We start from the raw sequence: 12,089 nt of genomic DNA on the forward strand, positions 1-12,089 counted from the left end.
TCACATGCATTGATCTTCAGCCAATTATTCAAGTTTTCTTCATTCACATCTCCAAAATCATGTAAACCCTCTCCCAGATTCATTATTTGTGGAGTTGTTATTTCTTCCTCAATGCAACCTTGAAAATCACTTTCTTCTATATTTTGAGGAATCCTCCTCCATCATTGACTAGCATATGAGGCTTGACTTCCTGCCAGGCATAAGAAATCTTGTGTAAGACATCTTGAATGTCTACTTCTTCCTGAATGCCACCAAATCACCCTTATCAAGTAGTATTCTTAGTAAGCCGGCCTGGTAGCACTATTTTACCTATGCAATTATACCTAGGTCCACTGGCTGTATAATGGCAGTCATGTTAGGAGAGTTTGGAAAGCATTGCTCATGCGAAACTGAGCTTGACCTTTTTTCACATGATATACGGCAAACTTTGGGTGAAGGGCAACAGGCAGAGTCCACATTTCCAGAAAGTGTTTGACACAGTACCCCACTGAAGGTACAAGCATATGGAATAGGTTCACAGATAGGTGAGTGGCTTGAAGACTTCTTAAGTTATAGAAAAAACTGTGTTGCCTTTGATGGCGAGTATTCATCAGATACATTGTTATCATCAGGAGTTCCCCAAGAAAGTGTGATAGGACCACTGTTGTTATCAATATAGATCAATGATTTGATGATTAGAATGGGCAGCAATCTGATTGTTTGCTGATGGTGCTATGGTTTACAGCAATATGTCAAAGTTGAGTGACTGTAGAAGGATACAAGATGACTTAGACAAAATTCTAGTTGGTGTGATGAAAACCCGCTAGTTCTAAATCTAGAAAAATGTAAGTTAATGCAGAGTATGAAAAGCAAACCTGTAATGTTCAGATACACCATTAGCAGTGTCCTGATTGACACAGCCATGTTGTTTAAATATCTGTGTGTAACATTCCAAAGCGATATGAAATTGAATGAGTACGTGAGGATTCTGATAGGAAAGGCGAATGGTTGACTTTGGTTTATTATGAGAATTATAGGGAACTGTGGTTCAACTGTAAAGGAGACCGCATGTAGGACACCAGTACAACCTATTCTTGAGTACTGCTTGAGTATTTGGGATTTGTCCCAAGTCAGGTTAAAGGAAGATGACACAGTAATTCAGAGGTGGCCTGCTAGATTTGTTACCAGTAGCTTCAAACAACACACAAGTGTTACGGAGATGCTTCGGGAATTCAAATGACAATCCCTAGAGGGAAGGCAATATTCTTTTAGAGGACCAGTATTTAAAGCTAACTGCAGAACGATCCTGTTGCATCCAACTTACATTGCATATAAGAATCACGAAGATAAGATATCAGAAATAAGGGCTCACATAGAGGCATACAGAGTCATTTTTCTCTCTTTCTATTTGTGAGTAGAATAGGAAAGGGAACAACTACTAATGGTACAAGGTATCTTTCGCAATGCATCATAATGTCAATTGCGGAATACTGACTTAGATGCAGATGTAAAAACTCAGTTACAATGAGACCTTCATCAGATAAGAGAATCATGATGTGAAAAGGTGTTATCAAGCAATAGAACAGTATTCCGTGGCAATCCTTTCTTTTCTAGAAACTGTCGAAGTTGTGGTACACAATGTTTGTGGAACCAGTTTCTGAAAATTTCACTATCCATCCATGCTATTTTTTGCTTGTAATAATACACAGGGAGGTCCTTAGTTGTGATATCTTTGGATGCTCACTCTTTTATTATTATTATTATTATTATTATTATTATTCTGGTTGGTAAACATATCCAATACAGACCTCTTCTGTCTGCATTACAAATTTGGCCTAGAGTGAAATTCTCTTCTTCCGCAAATTTCTGGATTTCTTCAAGGAAGGAATCAGCTGCCGCAACATTTGAACTAAGCCACTCTCCTTGCACAGTAAGTTTGTGAATGCAGTGATCATGTTTTAATCTGGTTAGACACCCAGATGAGGCATTAAATTCTCCCTTTAACCCTTGAGCTTCATGAAAAAAATTTAGCTTATTCAGTGCACATCTAACCCGAAGCAATGTAAACTTCTGCTCATTTTTGGATAAATCATTGCAAAAAGAGCAGCATCTAATTTATCAAATGTAGATCTCTTCATGCTTTTTCATGAAGATGATTCAGAACTAGAATCATATTTCCTGACAGATCCCTGTATTTTCTGCTTATCCTTTTTAATGTCCGAACAGTCTCCATTCTAATACCACAATCAGGACTTAGTTTTGCAGCAGTTTTCCCTTCTCAAATCTTTCAATTCTCATTTTTGTTTTAGCAACGACGCATGTTTCTTTCATTTCTTCATCATCTCTTTTACAAATTTCTATTAACTTGCTTTGTTGACACTTAAATGCTCATTAACAACGGAAAACTGTGAGTTTTTGACTTACATGGAACAGGCCGGTCAATAACAAAGGAAAAACTACATTGTTGTCACATGGAAATGGCATTTACTGCCATGCAGTGGGCTGTTTACAGCTATTTGCCAGAGAAATATATACCACATTATGCTAAAGAACACACACACACACACTCTCTCTCTCTCTCTCTCTCTCTCTCTCTATGCATAAATAATCTGCAAACCAGATGATCTGCACACAAATAATAGAGAGTATACTGTATCTGTACCAATAACAAATTCTTTTATATTATTGTACTATGCACTAAACATGTACTGCATGTAGGCCAAAGGTAGTGTTTACTTACAAGTAAGTAGGGATCAGGAAAATCAAACTCTTTCATATAATGCTCAATAGTATCCAACAGACTCCTCACAGTTAAATTCCCATAAGCACTGCAAAAAGAAAAATGTAATAGCTATGTAAAACCACACATTAAATGGAAAAATAATCTTAATATATGAGAAGAAAGTACACACAGAAATTTCAAGTACTGTCTACCATTAATAGCAATTTAACATGATAAGAAAATCATCACATGAATGTTACATTTTTAGGTTAAATATTCTATTAAACTTAGTGAAATAGATAAAGCACTAGCAAGTGTGACATAAAATAAGTCTTATTTTCCAAAGTTCACTAATACTATGATAGTTGATTAATTAGTTATTGTGCCATTTGGCATCCAAACCATTTTTGGGTTTGCATATACTTAAAAATCAATTCTGACTTACTCTTGGATCAATTTTTTGTTTTCAATCTTTGTGTAACAGCTGAAGATTCCTTAACCAGCTTACATGATATAATTTTCTATTCTGAAGTGAGAGATTTTGCCTTTAATAATCTTGTTGTAGAAACAAAATGTAAATTGCTGATTAACAGAGCTACTGACAGTAGTTTCCTCAATTAATAACAGATGTACCTGCTTACTGGTTACTGAAACTAAAGTATAAATCTGAAGAAAAATACACTGAGCCCATCAATTTATTTGAAACAAAATGTTTTATTCCGCATTATTGGCAAATTCTGACTGCTGGTTATTTTCAAGTGCACATGTACATTGTCACACTGCTGCTCTTACTACCTGAACAACTTAACTCTGGAACGGCGAAGTTCCTAAAATTCCAGAAACGAGTCATTTTGGCCTCAAATAAAATATTTTTATATTTGACTTGAAGAAGTATTTTATTTTAGTGTATGTTAATCCTTACCTTTTTTTGAGTTATAACAATTATTTAATACAGTATTTAAAGCACTACTTACTTATTTCACCCAAAGAAATATCTTAGCAATTCATCACTGTTCATGCTAACAAGTTTCATAAACTGTAGACTTTCATATGTTAACTACTTGTCAAACCTTCTAGACATAATTTGTATGTATGGTCATATTTTACTCTCGTGTGTTCTACACACGGCTTTGTTCCACTTTTCACTCAAGGTCACTGGAATCTGGTACACACACTTAACACAGATGATTTCTGTTTTCTACATATGGGTCTGTGGCACTTTACACAGTTGTCGTTGGTCCTTTTGCATTTGCAGAAGCTGATTTGGCACTTCTTCCACTTTCTAGACGATTTTGTCCCGTACCCTGTTCTTTTGTCTGTCCTCCTTCCTGTTCTTTGGGTCCCTGTACTTCATTCACCAGCTGAAGTATGAACTTCTTCCTGTCCATTTTCTTGTTTGTTACAATTTACTGCCACCATGTATATGTAATGGTTTCAGATTTCTTCTTTCCTTCTTTGCTCATTGCTCTTCAGTATGCAGTGCACTCAGGAGAATGACATTTTTATTCTCCTTTCCTTGGCATACAGTCATGGTGCAGTCTGTGTTGCCTGGCTGGCACAGGATTAGTGTATTAAACATTTGGCTTCTTTACCTCATCATGGAATTCATGACAGACATTGTTCAACATACCAACTAATTAAGTTTAATTTCCTTTGAGCTCCTTAGCAAGTTGAGGAGATGTGAATAAGTTTCCTCCTCATTTTAGAAATGGTTCCAACAGACACAGAATAATGTACTCTCCATTTGGTTGCTACTCTTCATGTTGTTTCCTCTTTTGCAAGGAATGGGAAAGTGTTACATATATACTTTTTCACTATGTCAGAAGCAATTCAGGATTTGAGAGCAAATTTGTCAGGTTTGTTGGGCGTGAATTGAATAAACCTGCATCTTGTTTTGCTTGGTAACAATTGCTTGTCTATAGCTTATATTTTTTTCAGGGTGGTAAGAATGAATATTGTTTTCTATGAACTGTCCCCAAATTGCAGATACAGGAGTGAATTTTGTTGGCTGGCAGGCATTCAGCCTTGGCTGATTTTTTTTATCAAAATTGAAAAATCTGAGAAGTCCCTGAAATCTGTCTCTTGGCACAACCCCCACAATTGAAGTGGACCTAAAAAATGCGAATAAAATTATGTGCAAATGCAATTTTGTACAAATGACAACCTCAGTGTATATGACAGCTAACAATTTTTTCAGCTCCTGAAGCGACACAGTACAGTCTTTATTTTTTAGTACTTTTCAGGCATTTGTTTCTTTCTATTTCTTCATGACATATAGCACTGCTTTATCAAAAAATAAGATGGAAAGCACTGATGAGAGAGTCGTCTACTTGTTGATAAGCCTCAGCCGACATACTTCCAGAAGATGAAAAACTGGCAATCTTCTACTCAGTTCCATCCATGGTGACCATCTTTTTAGAGGCATTCACATGGGCTTGCTTGATGGATGAGGAAAGGACTGATATGGATCAGCATCTGAACCCTCCTCTACAAATCCCTCATCATTCACAAGGTTTTTATCTTCACTCATCAATGATATAAAATCCTTATCTTTATCAGTTAAGTCTATTTCAGTTTCAAAATTGGAATTCTCTAAGAGATGTAACATTCCCTCACGAGGAAAAATTGCATCGAGGAGACATGTTGAAATACATCTTCCATGGATAAAGAACATCGTCTGAATGGCACAATATGAACTGTGGCGGATTGGAATGTGCATGTGCAAATGCACAACAATGACAGCAAAACTCTGCATGATTGCTGATTCATTTTGGTATTATCTACTTATAGTCAGAAGAGAAATTATAGCAGTGTCAAACTGACCCTTTTGTCATTCTAGGCTTCCTGAATGAAATGGCCAAGAAAATGTAAATATTTGGTAAATATTAATATATTATTGTAAAGAGAAAAAAAGTTACGTAAAGTCGTTTGATTTCATAACCAAACTAAAACAAATGAATATGAAATTGAAGAGAGAAGGACGACGGGGGTAATTTTGAACTGTTCTGCCATTCTAGGCTTTTATGTAAATATTGTTTATAAATCATATTTAATGAATTTTCACCAATTACAATTTGAGAATAACAACAAAATCGTTGTTCTGTTTCTGTTTCACATATAGACAAGTTTTCTATACTTCACTGCCTCGCTGTTAAGTGGCCCATATTTACCCTGTGGCCTTGAGAAGATATCAACATTTTGTTCTCACTCCCTGTGATAGTTGTTAAAACACTGAGTCATTTTAAAATAAAATAAATAATGGTTGCATTATGATGCCATATGAATTGCAACTTTCTCTGGATACTTAGGGAGAAATTTTTTTCTTTGGAAAGAACCTGCATCAAAAATAAAAATTAATATTCATTTCAATGAACTGTGAACAGAATCAGGTGATCATCATGTAACATTTATACATCACATATGTTCCATATGTTCAGCATTAAAAGATCAGGCAAGATGTCACACACCAAAAAGATAAAAACAGGTAACAGTGCACACACATTTGCTCAGATTTATAATCTAATCTCTTTCTCGCTCTCGGGGATACATGGTTGTACTTTATTCTGAATCTGGGCATGTGTGTGCAAAGTGTTACCTGCTATTGTACTTTTTAGTATGGTTGGTTAGTTAGTTACAGCTTCACAGATTATTTGAACAATTCTTTTATCGAAATGATGTGAAATGAGGCATTTAAAAAATGTATTACCATTGATTTATGGTGGCTGTGACACCAAGTGTGTAAATGACAATTACTGAGTATGAATCACGGCTTTTAAATGTTATTATTATTATTATTATTATTATTATTATTATTATTACTTCACACTGCTTGCATGCAGCATGTGTGTATCTTGATTGGTATATCTTTATAAATTTGTGAGTAATTTTCTCCGCGAAATCCAGTTTTTTAAAGTTCAGTACAATAATTATTTTTTGAAGCTCTGAATTTTTTTTAAAGTAATTAATGATCATTATTTAAAAACCTGACAGCATAATTTTTAAGTACAACAAAAACCAGTCAGAAGTTGCAAATTTTATGACTAGTTTTAGGCCAAGACCTATTTTCAGATCATCATAACATAGATAAAATGGTATTTCGAAGATGTGAAAACCATGTCAAAAATGTGTAACTAACAGTTACAGGCATACAGGTAATATTTTTTTTCAAGTTGTGCAAGATCAAGATGTGATACTTTTCCTCATTTGTACACCTGTGACAACTCTTTAAAGTTTCCTCTACTTTATCAATAATTGTCAAGTAAATAATTTTTCTTCAGCCTTACAGAATATAGATCATCATTTCCGAGTTTTGTTCTGATTAAAATCAATTTCTTTCCTCTGTCAAATCGTGCACTAAAAAAGAGGTTAGTATCATCTCAAAACTGTTTTAATAATCAGTGCACTTGGATGGATAAATGCTGAGCCAAGATCATCAAGTTGTAGCAATCGTTAAGAAAGAAAGAAATGGGTGAGGATTATGAACACATGAAAATTATAGGAAATATCTGCTACGTTCCTTGAGCAAAGGACTCTTAACAGACAATACGAGAAGGAAAACAGATTGTTCATTTTGGGCAAGTAAATGAAAACGTCAGAACTTTATTTGGTAGAGAGGATAGTAGGCAAGTAATTTCCACACATGTATGACTTTAGCTTCCTTTACACCAAAGCAAACACAAGCAAATGTGCTACAGCGAATGAGCATTCTCTCTGGTGTAAATGCTTGGTGCATGGTGTTCAGTCCTGTGCGGGTCACATTTACAATTGTTCGCTTGTGATCCACTGGGTGTCATTCTTAAGCCCCTTTACACTAAAGCAAACACATGTGAATGCACATTCATCACAAACAACGTGCAGAGGATTCACTTGCACATGCCATCATTGACTTGTACCAGTGAATAAGCATTTACACTCTAGCAAATGGAAGAGAAAGTGTAAAATGTGTTTCGTTTACTTGGCTCTAAAATGTAGTTAAGCATTTATACTACAGCAAACGGAAGAGAAAGCATACAGTGTGCTTCGTTTTTTGGCTCTAAAATGTACCTGTGGTAAAGTTGCTTAATCTACATTCAGTCAAGAGTGATTGAAAAAAGAAACACAAGTTGGTCTTTCTGTATAGCAAGCATGCTGCTGCTAATGAAAGGAAAACAGCCATACAGAAACATGTGGGTATCTGAATTTATACGCAGGTGTGAAAGAAATGGTGGTTTGGCTCTGATTCATGATTTGCAGCTGCAACCATTGCTTGCTTTATTCCAAAACTTCACCCATACATCGAGCATTTTTGCCTTCTCCTAGCTGCAATTGAACCAAAGATTTCCAAGCAAGACACAAATTATCAATGATCCATATCAGCGAGAGAGAAGCTACCACTAACGCTGTGATTCTTAGCAACAGGTGACAGTTACATTAGCCTCAAATATCTATTTTGTATATCAACAACATCCATTTCCCAAATAAATCCCTAAATATTTACTTCCATATGTGAATCACTTGGGGATTTTACAAAGGTGAATGCGAGGAAGGTACAGTCATTAAGAATGAGTAATCATCATTTCCTGGTGCCTTTGTCCCACTTCAATGTGGGGTCAGCCTTGTTAGTACTGTTTTGGCATTGTTAGTGTCAGAGGGTGGCCAGATGCCCTTCCTGTTGCCACCCCGTACCTCCTGGGACAGAATTAGTGTACCTCAGCTGTCTGTGTCTAGTGTGATTCATGGAATAGTGTGAACGTATTCAGATGTCTGCGAGTTGTGTAACTGAGGCAGGACATGGGGATCAGACCAGTATTCACCTAGCGGTATGTGGAAAACCACCTAAAAACCACACCCAGGTTGACCGGCACACTGACCCTCGTCAGTAACCCACTGGGCGGATTCAATCTGGGGCTGGCGTGCCTACCCGAGCCCAGGAAGCAGCACATATTAAAAATGAGTAATGTAATGCAAAAATATACGAAATACCAGCCACATATTTATGGGAGGGAAAACAATTTTCATTAATCTGCTCCTGTATTTGCACTTCATAAAATAGTACCCAAACTGTGACGTTAAGACAGATACTTTGAATGTAAGTCACGAGAATAGTCAGGTCTTTCATGCATCTTCATTTTACATTAATCTACATTATCTGTTTATTTTAATGACATTTATTTCATTTCTAGAAATTACACAAAACAATTTAACCTGCTCTGTTCATGCATCATTTTATTTGATGTGGATCTTAAGGATCCCACAAGCACCTGTGGAGTCTCTACTCTTCAATGAACAGAAGCATGCATTGGTCAAACCACAACATCACCTCAAAAAAATGCAACAAGACACAGCAACAACTGTTTGCACATTAAAAGCAGCATATTTAGGAAAAGTAAGTACACTGTGTCTATCATTGAAGCTAGCACCAAAGCGGAGAGGGCATAAGCTTCCTTTCCTTGTTCATTCTACGGCCGACACCCAGCGAATCACAACAAAATAATTGCAAATGCAACCTGCGCACCACTAAACACCACGCACCAAGCGTTTGCACCAGAGAGCATTCTAGTTTGCTGTTGTACATTTGCTTCAGGGTGAAGGGGGCTTTAACTACTACCCTTTCTACCTCCTTCAAGTTCTCATTTATTTAAGTATTAAATGGGTATCAGCATTATCCTCCTCATTTTATCTGAGAGTCTCCCTTGATCTGGAGTTTAGAATAAATTTGCTTGAGATTTTCCCTACATCCATAACCCTTAAGATACTTAGTTTTCCTTGTTTGGGGTGGGGGAGACAAGATTTACATCACTTTGTTTTTTGACAATGCGTGTAATGAATGCCTTTGGAAGAGTAACAATTAATCCGTCTGTAAAAAAGGAATTATAGATTTGCTAAGTTACTACATCTTTTTCACAAAGCCTTAAAGATGTGTTTATGTACAAATGTTTAACATTTAGTTCATATTATAAACTGTTCTGCATTCTCTCATTCTAAATTGTTTCTCTTACTGATACATTGCGAGTTGGTTTCAGTAAATCTAATGGACATATGCTTAATCCTTGGGCCTACAGTTGTTGCTTATGTCTGTTGGGATGAATTTAGTGACCCACTCCCCTTTTTGTGGGAAATAGACACACTATATGCCTCATTGGCAATGCCTAAAAATACTTAATGATACTTTCTATAGTTTCTACAGGATTTTTTAACAAAGAAAAGAGGAAAAAAATGAAAGAAAAATAGTCTGTTACATAGGTATAGCGCTTTCATTATAAAATGAGATCTAATTTTTTAAACCAATATATGTTAAAAATGACTACTTGCTGATTAAAGAAACATCTGAAAAGTGTCAGTTTCAGGAAGGGGAGGGGGAGGGGCAGGAGGATAGAAGAGGAAAAAGGTAAATAGTTGTCACCATACATACACAAGATTACTATATCTACATAGTTGCAAATACACTTGTAATACTTACAAGGGCTGTTCCTTCAGATATTGAAGTCGAGAAAGATATTTTTCTTTGAACTTCTGTGCCCTATCCTTAGCTGTGTCACTGTCTGGCTGGCTTTCAACAGCCCGTAGTACAAATTTATCTATTGATTCTTCAAAACATTGCAGCCAGTAGTTCCTGCACAACAATATAGTTCTTACATGACATTTTGATAATGAGAACCTAACCTAGCATTTTCAAACACTGGAAACTCCAGGTAGGAATATCAACAACGTAGAAAAAGACAAATCCTACTTACCATAAAGAAGGCGCATCAAGTTGCAGACAGGCACAATTAAAAAACACTTACACAAAGCTTTCAGCTACATCCTTCATCAGTAAATGAAATGAGAGAGACACACCATTCACACACGCACAAGCAAGTACACCTCACTAACACTTGACTGCCAAATCCAGCATTAGGGGAAGGCATAGTACAGTACAGGTGGAGAGGGGGAGAGAGAGAGAGAGAGAGAGAGAGAGAGAGAGAGAGAGAGAAAAACACTGTCCAGTGTAATGTTCAGGGACTACACTGCCAACAGGTACAGTGTCAGGAGGTTGTGGGGCAGGGAGGTGGGGGAAAAGGAGAAGAGCAGGGAAATTTGGGCAGATGAGTTGGTAGAAAGTTGCAAATAAACAGGATTGGAGATGATACTGGGGAGGAGATTATAGGACATAGGGGGTGGAAACTGTTGGGTGGAGGGGGTGGAGGACAGTATGTTATGGTAGGTTGAAGCTGGGATAATTACAGGATTGGAGATTGTGTTGTAACGGTAACTCCCATCTGCACATCTCAGAAAAGCTGGCGGTGGAGGGAAGGAATGTGACACCTCAGTTGCAGCAGCCACTGAAGTCAACTGTGTTACGTTCAGCTACATGCTGTGCCACAGGATGGTCTACTTTGCTCTTGGCCACAGTTTGGCAGTGGCTGTTTGTCCTGGTGTACAGCTGGTTGGTAGTCATACCAACATAAAAAGCTATGCAATGATTGCAGTGGAGCTGGTAAATGACACGGTTGCTTTCACAGGAGGGCTGGCCCTTGCTGGGTGGGTGGATTGGACAGGTTTCGCACCTGTGTCTTCCAAGGGGATATGATCCTTGTGGCAATGGGTTGGGCTGAGAGTGGCATAGGTATGGACTAGGATGTTGCGGAGATTGGGTGGGCGATGGAACACCTCTTTAGGAGGGGGTAGGAAGTATCTCGGGTAGGATATCCCACATTTCAGGGCATGATGATCAGTAATCAAAGCCTTGGTGAAGGATGTGGTTCAGTTGTTGCCATCTGGGGTGGGGCTGGATAATGAAGGGGAACTCCTTTGTGGTTGGTTCTTGGGCGTAGTGGATTGATTGGAGGTATGAGGGGGAAATAGCAAGGAAGATCTGTTTGCAGACTAGGTCTGGGGTAATGTGTATCTGTGACAGCCTTGGTGAGACCCTCAGCATACTGAGCAAGGGAATCTTTGTGACTGCAGGTACACAGTACCTGTGTGGTCAGGTTATATGAGCGGGATATTTTGGTGTGAAAGAGTGACAGCTGTCAAAATGCAGGTACTGTGATGTTGATGGTCGGTAGGCTTAAGGTGGACAGAGGTGCAGACCGAGCCTTCAGAGAGGTGGTCAACATCTAGGGATGTGGCATGCTGGGTTGGGGAGAACCATGTGAAGCAGATGGAAGGGAAGTTGTTGAGGTTGTGGAGGAATGAAGATAGGTTGTGTTGACCCAGAGCCCAGATCATGAAGATACCATCAATGAACTTGAACTAGATTAGGGATTTAGCATTTTGGGAGGTTAGGAAGGTTCCTCTAGATAGCCCATGAAAAGGTTGGCATAGGAGGGTGCCATGCGAGTGCCCACAGCTGTGCCCTCCAAATGAGTAGTTGTGGGTTAGGATAAAGTTAGTAAGGTGTACGAGGAATGAGGTAGTGGGTTTGGAG

The 12,089-nt window shown here is 37.8% G+C and overlaps 1 protein-coding gene across 2 annotated transcripts in view; it reads right to left on the minus strand.

Moving 5' to 3' along the window:
• LOC126236613 (4'-phosphopantetheine phosphatase) overlaps window positions 1-12,089 on the minus strand; it is a 167,163-nt gene that overhangs the window by 68,059 nt on the left and 87,015 nt on the right. For both annotated transcript variants that reach the window (XM_049946050.1, XM_049946049.1), the window contains exons 10-11: window positions 10,140-10,292; window positions 2,720-2,807 (exon numbers count right to left, since the gene is read on the minus strand). In XM_049946050.1, coding sequence (XP_049802007.1) covers window positions 2,720-2,807; window positions 10,140-10,292 — 241 coding nt within the window. The remainder of the gene's footprint in view (window positions 1-2,719; window positions 2,808-10,139; window positions 10,293-12,089) is intronic.

Source organism: Schistocerca nitens, chromosome 2 (genome assembly GCF_023898315.1).
Source record: "Schistocerca nitens isolate TAMUIC-IGC-003100 chromosome 2, iqSchNite1.1, whole genome shotgun sequence".
Classification (NCBI taxonomy): domain Eukaryota; kingdom Metazoa; phylum Arthropoda; class Insecta; order Orthoptera; family Acrididae; genus Schistocerca; species Schistocerca nitens.